Raw genomic sequence first — 18,268 nt, forward strand, 5'->3', positions numbered from 1 at the left:
TACCAAGGTCATTGGTTATTACAGTCATAATTAAGCACAGCAGAAAAAACACCCAAATCTCAGCTCAGAGGTCCCCGTCCTAAACTTGGCGCTGTGGTGGTCTACCAGCTCTGCTCACTGCTTCCCCACTTGGCACTGTGTGAACCCTCACCCCACACGTGGGGTAACGGTGTCTGACCAGCTGCCTGCAGAGATCCGTTCTGTTAATCGATGAGAGGTCTGAAATGCTCTGAAACAAAGGATCCCGCTTCTGATGTCTGGGTCCCTTGAGAATAGAGCCTGCACGGGACACAGCTCACTTGGCATCCAGCAGGGTGCCCGTAACATGCGAGTGTTCAGGTGAGCCGAGCCGGGGAGAGGCCCATGGGGCCGAGGTAGGCTGAGTGTCTCGCGTACCTGGTGCACGCGCAGGGTAGCTTGTGTCGGGGAAACCTGGTCTGCAGAGGAGCGGCCACGTGCCCTGATCTCCGGCGGTGGCCGTCAGGTGGGAGATGCTCAGGCTGGCTGCAGTTGACATGACCTTCGTCCCATAGAGAGGGCATGGGGAGAGGGTCAGCGGCTAGACCCTACTGTTGGCTGTGTTGTGTCTGTCCAGAATCCAGCAAGAAATGGGGATGGCTCTTTGAGAGATGTTTTTGAGGGTGTCTGAGCGTGTTCCTGAAAGGGAGCCACCGTACTTGGGCTAAGAGGGATGGGGAGGACTTCCAGAAGGTCTGCTGGCTGGCCGAGAGAGCTTGAGAACCTCTGGACCAAAGGCAGTAGGCCGCGGAGAGGCTGCCTCCAGCCGGCTGTGTGGACGGGGTCTCGACCAGTTCAGCAGCACAGTGGAGGGCAGTCGTGACCATACGGTGCCAGCTGTCAGGGGGACGGGCAGAGTGGGGGGCAGATGCCGTTGGTGACAATGCTGATAGTTGGTAGCAGTGATGGTTTTTAAAGTCACTGACTTGAGTTGACGAAACAAGGCAGTAGATTAACTTCTTTATTAGGAGTGTTTTCATTTTATTCAGTCATTTTTCTTACAAATAGTTTAGCATCTGTTTCTACACCAGAAGGACCCTTCCCATATTTTACATTCTGTTTGCTTAATTTGCACAAAGCTAATTTTTGCTGTAATTTTAAATACATGCCTATCAGATGCTGGTAATCTTTTGAGGTCTGATGGCCATTTTAAAGCCCACTTAGTGAGGATTTTTAAAGAAGTTAGGACAGAATGTTTCGTGTATCTTACAAAGCAGGGGATGCCGTCCAAGGGTGATTCCACGTCTCTTCCAAGCCCTTCCCTGCAGAGTAGGCCACAACGTACCAGGCTGCAAGCCCACAGGGGTGCAGAGTGGAGAGGCCCAGGAGTGGGCTGGGGTGGGGGAGTGGGGACAGGGGAAAGAGGCCTACCTGGTGGCCTGGAAGGGCTCCTGCAGAGCATAGTACCCACGTGCTGCACGGGCTTGGTGGTAAATGCCATGGGTCATGGCCATGGGGATCACGGTGGCAGGCCGGGGCCCTGAAGGTCAAGTGAGACTGGGAAAGTGAGGGCAGGCTCAGCCCAGCACGAGCCTGGAGTCTGGCAGAGCAGCCGGGCCAGAGGGTCTGTAGAAGCACTGTGGCCGTAGGATTTGGGGTCTGAAGATCAAGGGCCACCAGTGAGCACGGGTGCATCGACTGCTGTTCTTCATTCCCGGTTGCACGGTCATCTGCCCTGGTATGGGAGGCCTGGCCTCCTTGAGACGTCCCAGGCTGTTTGAAGTGTTCTCTCTTGCTCTCTTTCTTGGGGTGGGGCTGGGAGGAGCCACATAAGCATTTTGCTTGCTTGATTCCTGACTGTTGGGTCATCCCCACTAAAAAGTATGGAGTGTTTTGTTCTTTGTCGTACTTACTATCCGTTTTATCTATGATCTTGTTTAAATGCCGTAGCGATAGGACCTCAGGTCCTTGCACGGTCGAGGCGAAGTTTGCTTATTAACTCCAGTGACTCTCCCATGGTGAATTTAGAGCTGGCTGGGCTTCCCCCTGGAGTTGGCCTTTTCTTAGGCCCAGGCTGAGGGCCACGGACTGTGAGGGCTTCTGAGGGGGGGGGGTACCTGTAACGAAGTACCACAAACTGGCAGGCTTCACCAGCAGGTGGATCCTCTCACTGTGCTGGAGGCGAGGGAACCCCAACCAGGGCGGTAGGGGGCTATGCCCCCTCTGAAGGCTCTAGGGGAGGGGCAGAGGGTGCTCTACTCCTCTCCTCCTCTCCTCTAGCCTCCGGTGGTCCCACGTTTCCTTGGCTTGTGGCTGTGTCACTTCATTCTCTGCCTCCATTGTCACTGGGCCTTCTCCTCCCCGTGTGACTATGTGTCTTCTCTTCTTATGAGGACACTGGTCATACCGGGTTAGGGGCCCACCCTACTCCAGTCTGACCTCACCCTAACTACATCTGCAAGGACCCTATTTCCAAATAGGGCCACGTTCATGGGGGACGAGGGTAGGGACTTCAGCATACCTTTTTGTGGACACAGTCCAAACCCCATCTCTGTCCCGTGAGCAGATTCCTGCCACTCCTTCACCTACTCCCATGTGTCAGGCCCCCGCCACACTCTCACTGCTCCCCACTCCCTGGTGTACCCCTGGAGACACAGTGAGGCTGGCAGCGCTGGGAGGGAGCCACCAACTCCCCGGAGATTGTGCCCACAGGTGTCCGTGGCCTTCCAGGACCTGGCCGTGAGGTTCTCCGAGGAGGAGTGGCAGCTGCTGGGGGAAGGGCAGAGGACACTCTACCGCGACGTGATGCGGGAGAACTATGAGACGCTGCGCTCCCTAGGTAAGGAGCCCGCCCCAGCCCCAAGGAAAAGTGAAGGGAGGTGGGATCCAGGACCAGGTAGGTCCTGAGTCACCCTGAGCCCGCCAGGCCTGAGTCTTAACTACAAAATGAACACCGTTTGAGGTGGTGTTCCTAGAGCCTCAGGCTGAGCTGAGGGCCTCGCAGATCTTTTATGCCATTGTTGTTTCCATAGTCTGCACCAGGGTTGTGAGTAACATTCATTTGGGGCACCCCAGAACGGGCAAAACACTGAGCAACCTGGTCTCTGAGCCTCCGGTGGCCCCGCAGTTCTTGGGGTTTGGGTGATCACGTGAACACACATGTAAACAGGTGCATGTGTGATTGTGGTAGGTGGAGGCCAGCTTCCATTCCCAGGGGCTGTCCCTCCCTCTTTTCTTTCACAGGGACAGATGAGCTGCTCCCCCTCTCTGCCTTCCTGTCTCCTACGGAGCCTGGAGGAGCCACGGAAGGCAGGAGCTACGCTGGTGAGGGGCAGGAGCCTCCTAGGGGAGGAGGCCCCCTGGGTGAGTAATTTTGATAGTTGAGGGTCAGGCCCCGTTGGGTGTCCGGGGCCCAGGTGGACTCACTCTAGTCCCTTCCACTATGCAGTCCTCAGCCGCTGGCTTTACTCCTCAGGGAACACTGTGCCCTCAGCCCTTGCCACACTCTATACCCAAATCTCTCTGTGACCTTTCACCCTTTGCCCCCCTGGGCTGTGAACCTGGCACACTGTTGCCTGTTGTATGCCATGCTAGGAAGAAACCTGGGGTCACCCGTGGAGAGCATCCCCTATTCAAGCCTCCTTCCTGCCACTAATGTGCAGGGCCAGCCTGCAGCTTCCGAGGGTGCTGCCACAGGGCTGACCTCAGATGCTGGATATGGCCCACGGGCCCAGCCTGGGTGGGGCCGCAAGGGCAGGGGTGCCAGGAAGGGCAGAGGGCCCGGCCGGTGGGAGGGGTGGGGAGGCTGCCCTCCGTGGCGTTCCCCTGGAGAAGTACCAGGTAATGAGGGACACTACCTAGAGTCCCCAGCCCCTAGTCCCGGCTGTGCCTGGGGCAGATTCTTTTTACTTCCCGGACGTCAGTCTCCCCTGGGCTGCTACCCACGTGGTAGGAGGATGACATGAAACTCTGGTTAGCAGTCGTGTGCAGAAGCGTGAGTGCTGAGCTGAGGGTGTGGGGGTTCACTGCGGCCTCTTCGGCAGGAGGCGCACCCCCGCACAGCCTGCACCTCACTGCCCTGGTGCAGCTGGTCAAGGAGATTCCGGAGTTCCTGTTTGGGGAGGTCAGCCCGGAGAGTGAGAGTGGGAGCGGGGCAGTCAGCCTGGACGGGGAGCGGGGGAGCCCCGAGGGTAAGTCGGACAATATCAAGTTCAAGCTGGGTGCCGTGGGCCTGCCCAGCCCCTGCTAGACCCTAGGTGGAGTGGTCTGGGTCACGAATTCCCTGGTAGCACGTCTGCCCCTGAGAAGGCATGGGTAGTGCGGAGACAGGGCTCCCGGCCTTTCTCATGCTGGTTTCTACCTGTCGCATCGTGCCCTGTGTGGTGGGTGAGGCCAGGTCCTGTTCTGGTGATGAGAAGGAAGCCCTGCCCAGTCTGCATGGCCAGTGGGGCCCAGTCCCCCAGCCTGTGCTCTGCCCACATCCCCAGACTCTTGGTCCTTCCCCCTGCTCTGCTCACCGGGTGCTTTCAGCTCAGACCATACTTCCTCAAGAAGTCTGTCCCCACCAGCCCTGGCCTTTGAGCCTTCTCAGTGGCAAATGGCACAGAAAGTGGGGTGGGCAGGATCTTATCAGAACGAGACTGGGGCTATGGATGTATGTTTCAGAGCCCGGGAATGACAATGCAGAGGATACTGACATCCGGGTCATTGTCAATGGCACAGGGCAAGGAAGGGCCCGGATGGGACAATGGTGGGGGCATTTTACCCACTGCTGGGCTTAAGTCTAGTTTTGAGTGTCCTCTCCCTCCTCCCCAATAGCAGCTGTGACTGTGGAGACTTGCCCTCTCCAAGGCCTGCTCGGCTGCCTTCCAAACACGCCTACTGGCTGGCCCCACCTGGCCACCACATCTAGCAGCGGCTCATCGTCCAGCAGCCTGCCTGGAGCCGGGGGCCAGGGGAGCCCCGTCACCATCAGTGAGTGCGACCCAGCAGGGGCAGGGCTCTGACCCTGGAGGCAGGGGGACTGGACTCTGTGCCCTCTTCATTATCTCTAGGACTCAGTTTCTCTTATTGCTAAAGCGGGCTCGCTCCCCAGAGAGCAGGACAAGGGCCTCTGTCTGTAGAGCAGAGAGGAAGTGTGATACTCGGTCCCTGAGCAGCTCTCTCCCAGCCCTGCTTGCAGAGTCCTGTGTGATCATGCACAGGGAGTGGAAGGCAGTTTCCAACATGCCGGCCTGTTGGCAAGGGACACCCCTGTGTGCGCCTGACCTGAGTCTCAGACCTTCTCACCAAGGCAGCCCTAAGAGCGGAGGAGGGCAACTAGAATTTCTCTGGGGTCTCATTGTATTTCTAAAAATTCTTGCAAATTTTGCATTTGTTGGAATATCTTTCATTTAAAATATTTTAAATGAATGTGGACTAAAATTGGCTCTCCTGAAAAACAGACCCCATTTTAGGTATCACCTGGCAGATTTGCTTTGGGGGTCCACATGCTCAGATTTGAGAAGCATGAGTACAAGATTGGGCCCTGCGTGTTAAGGCTGCCGGACTCACTTATTGAGCCAAAGTCAGAGGCTGGAGTTGGGGGGTTCCGTGTTATTCAGAGCAAGCAGTCTTGGTGTTTACAATGATACCAGAAGGAAACAGGGAAAGGAGCCCTGCCTTTGCCAGGACGGATTCCTAGGACAAGCCTGCAGGAGCTGACTCTGCCACAAATCCAAGTTTCCAGGACTTGGCTGCCCCCCAGGGATGTGTGGGGGGCTGAGGGGCCTGTCCTCTATGGGGACCAATCTGGGGCAGTTCCTCAGGGCCAGGAGCCAGGGCTAGAAAGACCTTTCTGTCTCTCCTATAACAGAAACTCCTGACAAACCAAGACCTACAGAGAAGGAAGGCCCAGAAGCCCCAGGTGGGGAGCCCAGCCCTCCTACCTATAGCCCCAGCAGGAAGAAGGGCCACGGAAGACAGGAGAGAGGGACCCTGGGGACAGGTGAGAGGCTGGCTCTGCTGAGAGCGGGGTGTGCCCTGGAGCTGAGCGGGGGAGGGAAATGGAGGCATGCTCGGTTCACACAAGCCTGTCAGGTGGCTCTCTCATCTTGGCCCCCTGACAGCCCTACATGGCAGGTGTCCCTGTTCACACAGGTGGGAATCTCAGACCTTCTGAGAGTCCCATAGCTGCCATCATCAGGGCGGCCCTGACCTTGGCTGGTCTTGCAGGTGCTGTAGGAATCTCTCCTGGGAGCAGCCCCTTGCAAGGCCTTATCAACTGCCTGAAGGAAATCCTTGTGCCTGGACCCCAGCACCCTGAGGTGTCCCGAGGCTTGCTGCCTCCTGTCCCCGGCCAGGGCACCTCTCAGCTAACCGGAGCAGAGCTGGGGCCTGAGAGCCCACCCTGGGCAGGTGAGTCCCCTGCGGACCTGTCTCCTCAGGCCAAGGTTTCTGAAGCCCCAGAAAAGCTCAAACTGCCTTTCTGTAGCTGTTTCTCTGCAAATACAATGTCTTCCCAAAGGACCATTCCCAACACGGCTGCCCTACTGTCATTGGTGGCCTGTTGCTGGAGCCGGGTGGCTTTTTTAGGAGAATGACATTTGGTCAGCTGGTAGAAGGAAACTCAAAAACAGACTTGGCCTGGATCCTTTTGTTTTTTACTCGTCCTAATACGGGACCTTGAGGATGAGCTGCCAAGTTATCACTGTGTTGACTCTTAAGTGGGCGCTTAGAGTAGGCGGTGGGGGGGTGCGGCGTGCTGGGGGCAGGAGCTGTGAAGACTGTGAGAGCCTCCTGAAGCCTTTGAGCCTTGGTTTCCCCATCTGTGAAAGGGGATCACTGTTCCCATCTTCAGGTACAGTGAGTCTCAGACACAGTAACGTACTTGTGTGTGTGTGTTTGTGAAAAGCTTGGTCCTTAGAAGCTTTGCTTGGGGCCCAGGGAACCACGGGCAGGTAGGAACCTGTCCGCTCGCTTCTTTCCCCCTGGACGTGCCCCACCTTGATGCTGCTCCTTCTCATCTCCCTCCTTCCAGCCGCCTGCTTCAGGGAGGTGTGAAGACAGGTCTTTTTTTTTTTTAGAGAGGTGGCGGGGAGAGAGAGGTGGGGGGGAAGGGGCAGAGGGAGGAGGAGAGAGAGTCTTAAGCAGGCTCTATGCTGCGCACGGAACCCAACATGGGCTCCATCCCACAACAGCTGCGCCACCCAGGTGCCAAAGACAGGCATTTGTAAACTAAGCCCAAGGAGACAGTGGCCTGTGGGGGTCTAAATGAACTGCAAGAAGACCCACATTTCCAGATTTCTGGCCCTTATCTGGACTGTCTACTTTTTGTTGTTTGTCATGACTGGGCTCAGGGTGAAAATGCGTTCCTCTTTTGTATAGTGAAGACAGAGGCAGCTTCCGGGGCTTGTCCCCTCCAGGGTCTGCTGAACTGTCTGAAGGAGATCCCAGAGGCCCAGCACAGGCATCCTAGCCCCTCGGGAGTAGGGGACCCACCACTACAGGAGGACCCAGGGGCCTGCCAAAGGAATTCTGGAGGTAAAAGCCACTGACTGGGCAGGGAGGGCCCCAGGACAATATCCATTTCCTTTTCCAGCTCCAAGCAGGCCTCCACATTAGGCCCTTAGGCCCTCGCCTCTGTGTGTAGGTCGGAGTTGCCACATGTTAGGTAGGGACCATCCCTGTAAATGGAGTTAGGCCTGTAGGAGGTGCTTCATCAGTCCATGATCACTATCCAGGTTGGCTGTTAGAGTAGCGCTGAAAGTTCCAGAGGGGAGGAATGGAGCGTAGGGAGGGGGAGGCCCGAGAACAGAAGATGGCCCGTGGACACCTGGGGCATAATTTTGAATTGGGTGCTCGCATCATGTTCATGTGGGCTTGGGTAGTGTTTCCACACACTGTAGCTCACCAATACTCGGTAGCTTCTCAGACTGCTGAGAAAGTCGAATTGACACAGACTTGCTGGCCTTGGAGGAAAGACCCTGATTTGGTGCCCCCCGAGGAGCCTGATGTGGCGTCCCTCAGTGGAAACCTCTGGAGGCGCCCCAGAGGGCTTGGGCCAAGATGGGAGTGTGAGCTGCTCCATGGGCTAGTGTTTGAGCAGTGACCGCCTTGGAGCCAGAGACTGCTGTGGAGGCCAGGGGTCTTGGGAGCCCTGTCCTGACCCTATAACGGGCTCATGGGGGCTTCCCACAGGGCCCAGACCCCTGCAGACCCCTCCTCCCGGGCCTGGTCCAGGAGCTGGCAGCGTGCCCTCTGTGGTGAAGATGGAGGACAGCTGGGCCCAGAGCCCCCCCGTGCCTGTGTCCTGTCAGCTCCGCAAGTGGACCCACAGCCCCTCTGCCGCCAGCAGCCAGGGGGGCAATGGAGAGACCAGAGGGGCCCGAGTGCCCAGCTGGGGTCCCGTAGCTCAAGGTGAGGCCTGGGGGCATCTCTCAAGTCCTCCAATGGGATTCTCAGCCCCACCAGCAAGGTTCTGCCAGCCCACAGGGGAGGGAGCAGGTCCAGCCCACAGGGGGAGGCCCTGGCCGTCCTTCTCAGGCAGTGACTCCCCTCTCTTCACCTACATCCTCCTTAATCCAAGGGCCTGGGAGCTTTCCATCGTAAGGATTTTAGTTTACAGAGATTTCCTGCCTGTCAGGAAGCTGGTCACTACATACATGTGGGTCTCTCCACCCCACCCCTGGGCTGGGGTACAGATTTGTCATTGCGCTGTAGGAACAAGGAGTGAATCAGAGTCCCCCACAGGGTGTCCTGCCTGGCAGGCCTCCACGCCTGGTGCAGGACTTGTCGCCCCTGCAGAAGGCAGGTTGGGGCAGCCAGCCTAGGGCCGGGCCAGGGGAACGTGCCTGAGATGGTGATAGGGCCATCTCCCCTGTCCCAGCCGGCAGTGCCTCGAGCTCACCCCTGGAAGCCCTGGAGGCCTGTCTGAAGGGCATTCCCCTGAGTGGGTCGTTACCTCCCCAGCCGCCGGCCACCTCTGGATTCCAGAGCCCTCAGCCAGGAGACCCCGGGTCTCCGAGGCCCGAGCTGCAGCCCTGCAGATCACACAGTGAAGGTAGACGGGGCCCATAGTTAGGTGCCCTGCTCCTCATCCTGGGCCTCTGGAGGTGCAGGCCCTTCTGTAGCCCCCTTATTGATGCCTCCCCCTGAAGAGTTCCCGAATGTGGTGGAAGCCCGACTCTTCCTGCCCACTGCCCCCTCTGAGGGCTCTTACTTACTTTCCAGCCCCATGAGACCAACAGTTGGGTTCACGTGGGTTTTTTAACCAGTGCTTGAGCCCCTAACCTAAGGGGAGACCCTTGTGGGAGATCCTTTAGGGTAGGTGTCCTGGTTGCCCACCCCCAGCCCAGGGCCCAGGGGACCTCTTGTCCGGTGGCTTTCTCATGATGTCAGCTGTGCTGTTTCCTGCAGAGGTGACTGGGGGGCCTTTTCTGGCTCTGAGTCTGCAGGGCTGTGTGAGAGGCAGCCCTGCCCTCCCCTCAGGTCCCCACAGCACCCCTCCCAGCTTCTCCTCATCCAGCAGCACCGATGGGGACCTGGATTTCCAGAGCCCTGGGGGCAGCCAGGGGCGTCCGCCTGGAAAAGGTGAGCTGGCAGGCCTGAGGCTGGGGCTCAGTCCTGGGGAAGGATGAGAGGCACCCTGCCTACCGTCATGTCTGACCCAACCGGGGCAGGCTGCCATGGAACTGTCTGGAACAGAGCTGGGGATGTTGAGGCAGGAGCAGACACGGGACTTGTTGCAGGGTGGCGGTGGGGCGGGGCGGGGGGTGGGGGGGTACTTAGCTCCGAAGGGGCAGGATAACAGCTAAGACCCCTTACAAGATAGAAAGAGGTCTCCTTTAGTGTCAACTTTTTCCTTATCCCAGCCACAAAGAAACGCCTATAATATCAAACTGACCTCTGACTTAAGAAAAAATGTCCCGAGGTTCATGTAAAAGCACCTTAAGGAGTGTCTTTGGTGACCTATGTCTCTCCAAGCACCCGCCGCGCCCCCCCGCCTGGTGCAGAGGCGGCCACGGTGAGCTGTCACACCTCTTTGGAATTTTGCAGGACTCTGTAGTGTCCCCTCTTGACCTTTGTCCTCACTTGAATCATCCAGGCGCTCTTGGTCTGCCTTGTCCACAGACACTGGGTTCCCCGTTGGCTCGCCTTTGTATCCTCTTGTCTGCGGAAGGCCTAGAGCTGTCCCAGCACTCTGCCCCCGGCTAGCTGGAGCCCGTGGGGCTCTGGGGCCTCCCAGTGCCCATGGCAGCCTGGATTCCTGCCAGGCTATGGGGGCCCTTTCCTCCCCCAGCGCAGCCAACTTTTCTTTTTAAGTTTTAGTTTTTAATAGGCAATCACAGGGTTTTGTTCAAAAGCTATAAAAGGTTGCGGAGGAGAGATGATGTCTCCCTCCACCCCCCCCAAGCCCCCGCCCTCCCTGAGTCCCCACGTGCGTTCTCTCACCTTTCAAGGGCATTCTCTGCGCGGCCCAGCTGCTGGTTCCCTCACACAGGCGGTAGCATTCTGTACGCAGCTTTCCACCTTGCCTTTTGTTTTACCATCTACCTCTGGCATCTTCCTGAATTTTGTCTGCGTGTTTCTTGGAGCCTAGCAGCACCCCATCCCTCCTAACCACTGCGCAGTACCCGTCCATAGGGGTTAGCACATGGCTTGTTTGGGCGGCCTCTGTAGGTGCACTTAGCTTTCTAAGGAACCCAAACCACAGGAGAGTTGGTGCTGCCTTTTAGAAGCTTCCAGCCCAGCTCCCCAGCTCTCTCTGTTGCTGTAGAACTCAGGGAAACTGCATTTGGGGTTCTTGTAGTTGCACTTTGCTGTTCCAGCCCCACGCGGCAGCCCAAAGCTCTGATACTCTCTCTCCGTGCCCTGCCTGGCCTGGCGTCAGCAAATGCCTTCCGGAAAGAGCATGGCCACGATGTCAGCTCACGCAGGAAGGGCCTTTCCTTTTTGGACTTTTGTCTCCTTTACTTCCTGCTGCTTCCACAGCTCTGTTACTAGAAATGCAGTATTTGCGGCTTGTCTTTTTTCCCCAAGTTGCGACACTAGTGTTGGCCTTCTCAACCTGCTACATCGTATCTGGAGGTGAAGGCGCCTTTAGCGTTTCCCTCTGCCTAGCGGGGGGAGCCTCAGGGCTGTCTGCGGGCGAGGCAGCATGGTGGCCTCCCTCCCAGGGGTGGAGCAGGGTGTCATGCCTGTGGCTGATCACCCTTGTCACAGCCCACTGACCAGTTCTGTGTAGATGGCTCAGACAGGCTGGCTTCTTCCAGTGCCAGCCCAAGTGGGCCTGCCCAGAGCCGGGACTGACACGTGTTGGGGACCAGGTGCCTGGCATGACAGGTCCTCTGAGCCTCCTCCGTGGCCCCAGCTGCCCTGGCCACAGGGGTGGAGGCGAGGCTCCCAGGCTTTGCAGAGACTGAGCTCTGACCATCCAAGATTGCAAATGTTGGGTTTTCACAGGAAGCCCAGTGGGAAGCTCCCCGCTCCAGGGCCTGGAGAACTGTCTCAGAGAGATACCTGTGCTCAGGCCACAGTCAGCCTCGTCCTGGTCCTCAGTAGGGGACAGGGGGTCCCAGAGAGCGGAGCCCAAGACTTGGACTGCAGACAAGGAAGGTAAAGTACGGCTGCCCCGGCGTCAGAGAGCAGGGAAGGGCGACTTTCACACGGCCAGCCCCGGCCCTGTCCCCGCACGCAGTTGGCAGGCCCACCTCCAGCCCTGAGGGGAGAAGACGCTGTGGAAATGGCCTGGGCAGAAGCTTGTGTGGGGCCAGGAAGCCAAACAGTGCCGCCAGCCTCTGAGTGGTGGGTGGAGTCAGGGCAGGATACCCAGGGCTGCATCGGGGCCAGGGCTGGAGCCGGGGCTGGGGGGCTGGGACGTGCCAAGCAGGTGGATTGCGAGCCCTGCCGTCTGCTGCTTCGAGTCCAGGCCTGAGCCAGGGCCTTAGCAGCACAGTATATTTCAATCCTGTGTCGGCTTTGAGTACCTTGGTGTCCGGCACATTCTCTGAGCTGTGGGGCCCCGGGACTCCAGGTGGCCGGGTCTGGGGATAAAGAGGTCCTGGAAGATTTGGGCGGCTCCCGGGAACATCTGTAGGCCTAGCGTGTGTCCCATACCTGGAGCGCACGTGCCCAAGAAGCCAACAGTGGCAGAAGCTGTGCTCTGTCTGTTGACTTCCTTGTCTCAGTGCCCCACAGGGCTGACAGGCCTCTTGGCTTCTCATCGAAACAGGGCTGAGAGGCGAGGCCTGTGAGCCAGCTCATCTGGGACAGAGTCCGGGGGAAGCACCCACCAGGAGCTGCCGGCTGGCCAGCCCCCAGGCGCTCACCTCCAGCAGCGTCCCCATCTGCTACCAGCGAGGGCTCAAAGACCATGGGGCCACCAGGCCGGGGCCGTGGAGGTGGCCCCAAGATGGTGAGCTGACGTCTGTCCTGGTGTTCCGTGGCATGTCTTCCCTCCCAATAAAACCTTCCACGAGGGACTAGGTCCCCGCTTCCCTCTCCTCTGCTCCCTCCACCCCAGCGCAGCACCCGGCTGGCGGCTGGGGCTGGGGCAGTGTGCTGGCTGCCCCACGCCTCGGGCTGCGGGCTGGGACGTGTGCTTGGGCGCGTGCTGGGGCGGGTGAGCGTTCCCCAGACTCCTGGCTGCAGTGCTCGAGGTGTGCTGGAAGAAGACCGTAAATGGGTCGCTGAAAGGAAGGGTGGGGGACGGTTTTCAGCGGCCTTGGGGTTTCTCTGGGAGCCGACTGGTTATTTCCTTTATTGTAGTAGTTGCCTGGGGTCACAGTGGGGGTGGGTAACAGGGATGGGGGGATCTCCCTCTGCTCTTGCCACTGCTCATTTGTGCTTACAGCGGTGTTCCTTCCTTGCCCTGCTGGAGTGGGCTGGAAGGGTCTGGCTTATTTGGATAAATGTGGTATTTCTAAATGTTCCCAGCAGAAGAGAACTGGCTCTGGGGGACTTCCTGTGGACAGGACTGAGTCTCTACTCTTGGACCGCTGGTCCCGAGTGAAGCAAGTAGGGGCCGCCTGGCTCTAACACCCGGGGCCTGTCTGGAGCCAGACTGCTGGCGGCTGGTACCAGGGACTTGAGACTTCAGGAAAGTTCCCCGCTGGCTTTGCTTCTCCCCACCTTCCTTGGCCAGAGTGGGAGCTGTAGGGTCTCCCAGAGCCTGTGTGGGGCCGTTGGTGGACCTGCAGGGGGACCAGCTCTGCGTGCCTGTGTACTAAGGTAGAGGGTCCTCCTGCCTGCCATCAGGCTGATGGACGGGGTGTTCTTTTGTTGTCATTTGTGCAGGCGCAGCCACAAAGCCCTCCCCACTCCACTGTCTGGAGAACTCTCTGAAGGGGATCTTGCCTGGGAGGCCCCTGCGCTTCGCCTGCTTGGCAGGCCCCAGCCCCAGCCCCAGCCCCAGCCCCAGCTCCAGCTTCAGCAGCTCAGAAGGAGACGAGCTCTGGCAGCTGCTCCCTCAGGGTGAGCTTGCAGGGGACAGAGGAGGCCAGGGAGCCATTCCCTCCCTCGTCCCGGGGTGCAGCCGCTGCCCTGACACCAGCTTTGTGTTGCCAGAGAGGGACCGTCTTCCTGGCTGCAAGGCTCCTGGCCCTCTGTCCCCGCGCCTGGGCAGCGCCCCCACCGGCAGCAGCCCTGGTGAAGGCCCAGGGAGAGCAGAGCCCGCGGACCACTGCAGGCTCAGTGCAGGTGAGCCTGGGGACTCCTGGGAGGGGGCCTGGATTTTCACTTTGCCTGACTCTTGCTGGAAGTTCTCTGCTTTCATCATGCTTGAATTCCCTGCAGGTTGAGCCAGGTCTGAGAGAGAACGTAGGGCACAGGGCCCCAGCATTGTTCAACAAGTGTGTTGAATTAGAAAGCCGGGCAATGAACCTAATACATATACATGCTCTCTCTCGAACACGTACACGTTGTATGCGCTAATAACGTCTGTATACATATATAGTGTTGTGTTGGTCCCCAGCCTATCAGAGGTGATGCTCTCAGCGAGGGATGCCTGGGGTGCTCTCCCAGCCCATGTTACTCGTAGGGAGCCCCGTGGACATTTACCCCCCCTTGGGGTAAATCCTGTGGTTCTTAGAATCATAGGACGCATGTCAGCAAAAGCCATCAGGGACCCTGGAGGGACAGGATGTATGACCCCAGACCCTGCGGGGCACACCGTGGGGTCCCCAGTAGAGAGGTACAGCAAGAGTAATGCACGCGCCCGGGACTCTGCCTTTACTTGGCTCCAGGGGGGTGTCCAGGTTCGGCGGGTTCACTCTTCACTGGGGAGTTTAAAGCATCTGAGCGGGAGTTACGGCACAGGGAGGGGGGAGCGGGGTCGCTCAAGTGGCTAGTTATCTAAATCTCCGTGACACTGGGCCTTCTGAGTAAGGGGCTTTCATGGCTCAGGCAGGGCAGCCTGGTTCCATGTCTGAAGGATTTGCTCATCGCTGTGTCGGGCAGCCGACGGTATGTTTACCCAAGATGGATGTCTTCTGAGAACTTCCAGGTCATCCTGTCAAGAAATGCCTGCCCCCCCCAGGCAGCCTCGCTCCTCAGTCCAGGCCTGACCCGGCATTTCTCCCCGCAGGAAAAGCAGAAGAGAAGACAGGGGGCAGGTCCCAGTTGCCCTGGAGAGACGTGTACTCAGAAACCCCGGGCCGGCAAGGCCCCCTGGGCAGTGCTGGAGGAGGTAGGGGTGTGGTGAGCAGTTGGGGAAGGGAGCTCCCTCCCAACTCAGTCCTTGGCCCCTGCACTGGCCGGGCTGTACCCGTGTTCCTCCTGTGGGACACGGCAGAGCGGGCTGGGCACGGGCCAGTTTCCCATGGCCCATAGGGCGCCCCCCTCACCAGGGTGGGGCCTGCAGACCATGGTCCTCTCCATCTGCTTCCTCCGGCCTTCACCTTGTGGGTGAGCCAGAGGCTTCAGCCCTGGCTGTAGAGGACTCCAGAACGAATCCAGTCTGCCCTCCTCACACATGCCCCAGCGGGCCATTCAGCCAGGGTTGGGCTCCCTGACAGGCCAAGTGTATCTGTCTTGCATCCCATTTAACCATTGTTTGAAAGTTCAATTTTTTTAGGCCATGTCCAAATATCCGCATGTCAGAAGGGGTATCCGTGCCCCAGGTGCTCTGTGCTCTTTTTGCAGGGGCAGCTGGGAACCCCTGCCCTGCGCCTCAGCCAGAGAAGAGGCCTGGTCCGGGGCCCTGCCAGCCTCTTGGATCAGCCCCTGGGCCCCTGTCCTGGAAGCCCAGGGTCAGTGAAGAATCCAGGGGTCCAGGGTCTGGAAATGGAAGACCAAGTGTTGCAGGTGAACATGGGGCTTCCCTGTCCCCTCAAGTCATCAGGAGCCCTGTGGGCATGGGGTGGGCAGGGGATAAGTGCCTGCGGTGGCCCCCTACCTGCCTTCCCTTCTGCTCAGCTCCTTCCCGTGGGGCAGGCTGGCCGGAAGCCTGGGGGAGGCTTGTACCTAGCAGCCTTCATAGGGTCATAGGCGGGAAGGGTCTCCCCTCGAATTCCAGATTGCTATTTCATTGTTTTCTCACAGAAATAGCTGTTTTTTTCATAAAAGTACTTTCTAGAGGCGAGCCTACCAGTGTAGATAACACCCAGATTCAAAGTCTGGGGTTTGAGGAGTCTTTCCAGAGAGATGAGGAAACGGGCCCAATAGTGTTGAGCGACCTGGCCAAGGGCATCCGGAGAGACGGGGTTCTGCCTCACACCCGACCCTGAGCAAGCTCCTCCTGTACCTATCAGAGGCTCGCGGAGGGAGCGCGTGGGGCTGGGCTTCCTGGCTCCCCATAGGGCCTGTGCTGAGACCCTCCCCCGAGCACTTGGCTGGGGCCCGTCGCTGGCTCGCCCCTTCCGCCTCTCTGCAGGCACAGCCGTTGTACGAGAGCACCGAGCTGGCCAGAGGTTGCCAGGCCTTAGCTTAGGTCCTTCCTGAAGAAGCTGACCAGGCAGCGTTCTAGCCCATCGGGGGTTCCCACGGTGCTCCACAAGTCACTTCTTTCTGTCTGGAACCTGGAGGTGTTGAAGAGGGGGCAGAGCTGGGCTGGGGTGCAGAGGACTGGGGGAAAGCAGGTCGGCCCCACCAGTCCGGGGCGGTAACCGGGCTTTCTTGTGAGGTTTGTCTGGCATGGAGGCGAGTTCCACGGGGCTTTACGGTGAAGGATTAGGTGATTTTTTAAAAAAGTAATTTAAGATCTAAGATCCTATGACTCTGACCTCAGAATAGGGAGGGTAGAGGTCAGGATGGATGTGCTGAGGAGGCCCCTGCATCACTAGAAGCATCCCTGCCCCTCGCTGCTCTGGCCCTCTTGGGCCCCTCTCCCGGATGCCGTCCACGGCCTTGGCATCTCGCTGTCTGCTGAGCTTTCTCCAGACCCTGCCTACTGATGCAGCAGGGCAGCGTTAGGTGGTCTGGGATGCCATTTGCTCTGGAAAGTGGTCCTTCTCCCAGAAGGTGGGAAGGCCACTCACTGTCCTAGGAAAGCTTGAGACCAGCCCGTGGCTTATCCTGTCCATGAATTTGGGGAGCAGCCAAGAGATGTGCCACCTTTGATGTCGTGAACACTGGCATCCATATTCTCAAGCCTGAGTCACTTCTGTCCCATCTAAAGCCAGGCCTTATTGGGTGGGGAGGATGCTGAAGGGGTCCCCTGGCGGGAGAGAAAGGTTCGGACAGCCCGTGAACTCTCATCCTGTGTGCCTGCTTTGGTTGTAGCCGGGACCCCCGGGAAGCCACTTCCCAGAGGCCTGCCTGAGCCGCCCCCTGCAGCTGCCATCCGCCCGGCTTTGCCGCAGGCGCCCCCCCAGCCGTGCCCCTGCGGAAGCTCCTTGCAGCCCGAGCTCCGCAGCCTTGGCGCCGCCCTCTCGGAGAAGCTGGATCGGCTTGCCGCGGCCCTGGCAGGCCTGTCTCAGGAAGTAGCCACCATGAGGACCCAGGTGGATCGGTTAGGGAGGCGCCCTCGGGGCCCTGGGCCAAAGTGCCAGGCTTCCTGGCTGTGGGCCCCCTCCCGGGGACCTCGCTGGGCCCATGGCCCTGCTCACAGACACCTCCCCTACTGGAGACAGAAGGGCCCCACCAGGCCGAAACCAAAGATCCTGCGTGGTCAGGCGGAAGGCGGCAGGGCTGGTGACGTCTTAGGCCTCTCCTGCCGAAGGTTCCGCCCGGTATCTCAGCTGCCTCCAGATGCCCCCACGGCAGAACCTTCTGGGCCCAACTCCAGCCCTTCCCAGCAGCCGCTCTCAGCACGCAGCTGCCGTGCCGTGGTGCCTGTGCATGCTTCCCTTGGACACACTGGGGGTCACCGGAGTCCCCCCACCCCTTCAGTGCCTACTGCTTTACCCCCGCAGATGGCTTCTGCGGCCAGGGTAGATGCAGAGCCGCAGTTTGCAGCCGCGGTGCCGCCTGGGGCCGGCAGCCAGCCCAAGGATCCAAACAGCCTGATGGCGGGGGGCCAGAGAGCCTTTGAGGAGCAGCTGTGGGGTGGGGAACACAGCGCGCCGAGGTGGGGGGCCCCTAACCACCTTCTTCATCAGCTCAGTCCTGCTGAAGCTGTCCCGAGCCTGGCCACTTCTCCTAGGGGCTGTCCCGCACCCTTACCCTGCTCCAGCCGAAACTTCCCCACTTCCAGGCCGTGAAGGGGCTGGGAGTTACGCCTTGGCCTGAGCACCCCTGACTCCAGGACGCTTTTCGCTCAGGGAGGCCGCTGTTTGGGGTGCATTTCTCAGCCACGCCTCTGGTCTTGGCTCAGGTTCATTCAGATGCTGCTTCCCTGTCCTGTCCTTCCCCCTGGAACTGTCCTAGCTTGCAGGTGACTGGAGTGCCCGCACGCGTGTGTGCACCACGTTCGCCTGGGCACTCCAGCAGCTGCAGAGGGACCACGAGCACCCGCTTCCTAGCATCTGCCCTTCCTGATCTCAACACTGAGGAGGGCTTGGCCCTTGCTTTCCTGGTAAATCGCGGGCATGGGTTTCACTTGGAGAGAACCCTGCCCCTTGGCTGAAGCTGGATTTGCCCGCGTACAGGAGAAGTGGGGGACTGAGGGAAAGGCCCTCGGCTCCTAGGAAGGGGCCCCACGGGGCCGGGCCAGGGCCGCCGTTGGTTCTCTTAGCAGGACAAGTACCTAGTCGGCTCAGCTGCCTGCCTCTCCACACCCTCGAGAGAACTCCACAGTGTCCTGGAAGGCTGGGAAGATCAGCTGCAGAACAGAATTCCCAGATGGGTCCTTGGAAGAGCCTCACACGTTATACTGTGAGCACAGACCGCAGACCACAGACTGGGCGGCGTGAACAACACACACTCTCACAGCCTGGAGGCCAGAGTCTGGAGT

The 18,268-nt window shown here is 59.1% G+C and overlaps 1 protein-coding gene across 1 annotated transcript; it reads left to right on the top strand.

Moving 5' to 3' along the window:
- Window positions 1-2,664: 2,664 nt before the first annotated feature.
- KRBA1 (KRAB-A domain containing 1) lies at window positions 2,665-17,576 on the top strand. The gene is made up of 17 exons (XM_035020326.1): window positions 2,665-2,797; window positions 3,202-3,321; window positions 4,002-4,148; window positions 4,780-4,932; window positions 5,813-5,944; window positions 6,181-6,354; window positions 7,324-7,479; window positions 8,137-8,355; window positions 8,825-8,998; window positions 9,355-9,528; window positions 11,401-11,553; window positions 12,170-12,352; window positions 13,234-13,410; window positions 13,504-13,635; window positions 14,522-14,623; window positions 15,079-15,240; window positions 16,657-17,576. Exons 1-17 carry the CDS (start codon window positions 2,764-2,766, stop codon window positions 17,574-17,576), a joined length of 3,312 nt encoding a protein of 1,103 aa, XP_034876217.1. The 5' UTR covers window positions 2,665-2,763.
- Window positions 17,577-18,268: the final 692 nt, after the last annotated feature.

The sequence above is a fragment of the Mirounga leonina genome, unplaced genomic scaffold (assembly GCF_011800145.1).
Source record: "Mirounga leonina isolate KUSES-001 unplaced genomic scaffold, KU_Mleo_1.0 Mir_174, whole genome shotgun sequence".
Lineage (NCBI taxonomy): Eukaryota > Metazoa > Chordata > Mammalia > Carnivora > Phocidae > Mirounga > Mirounga leonina.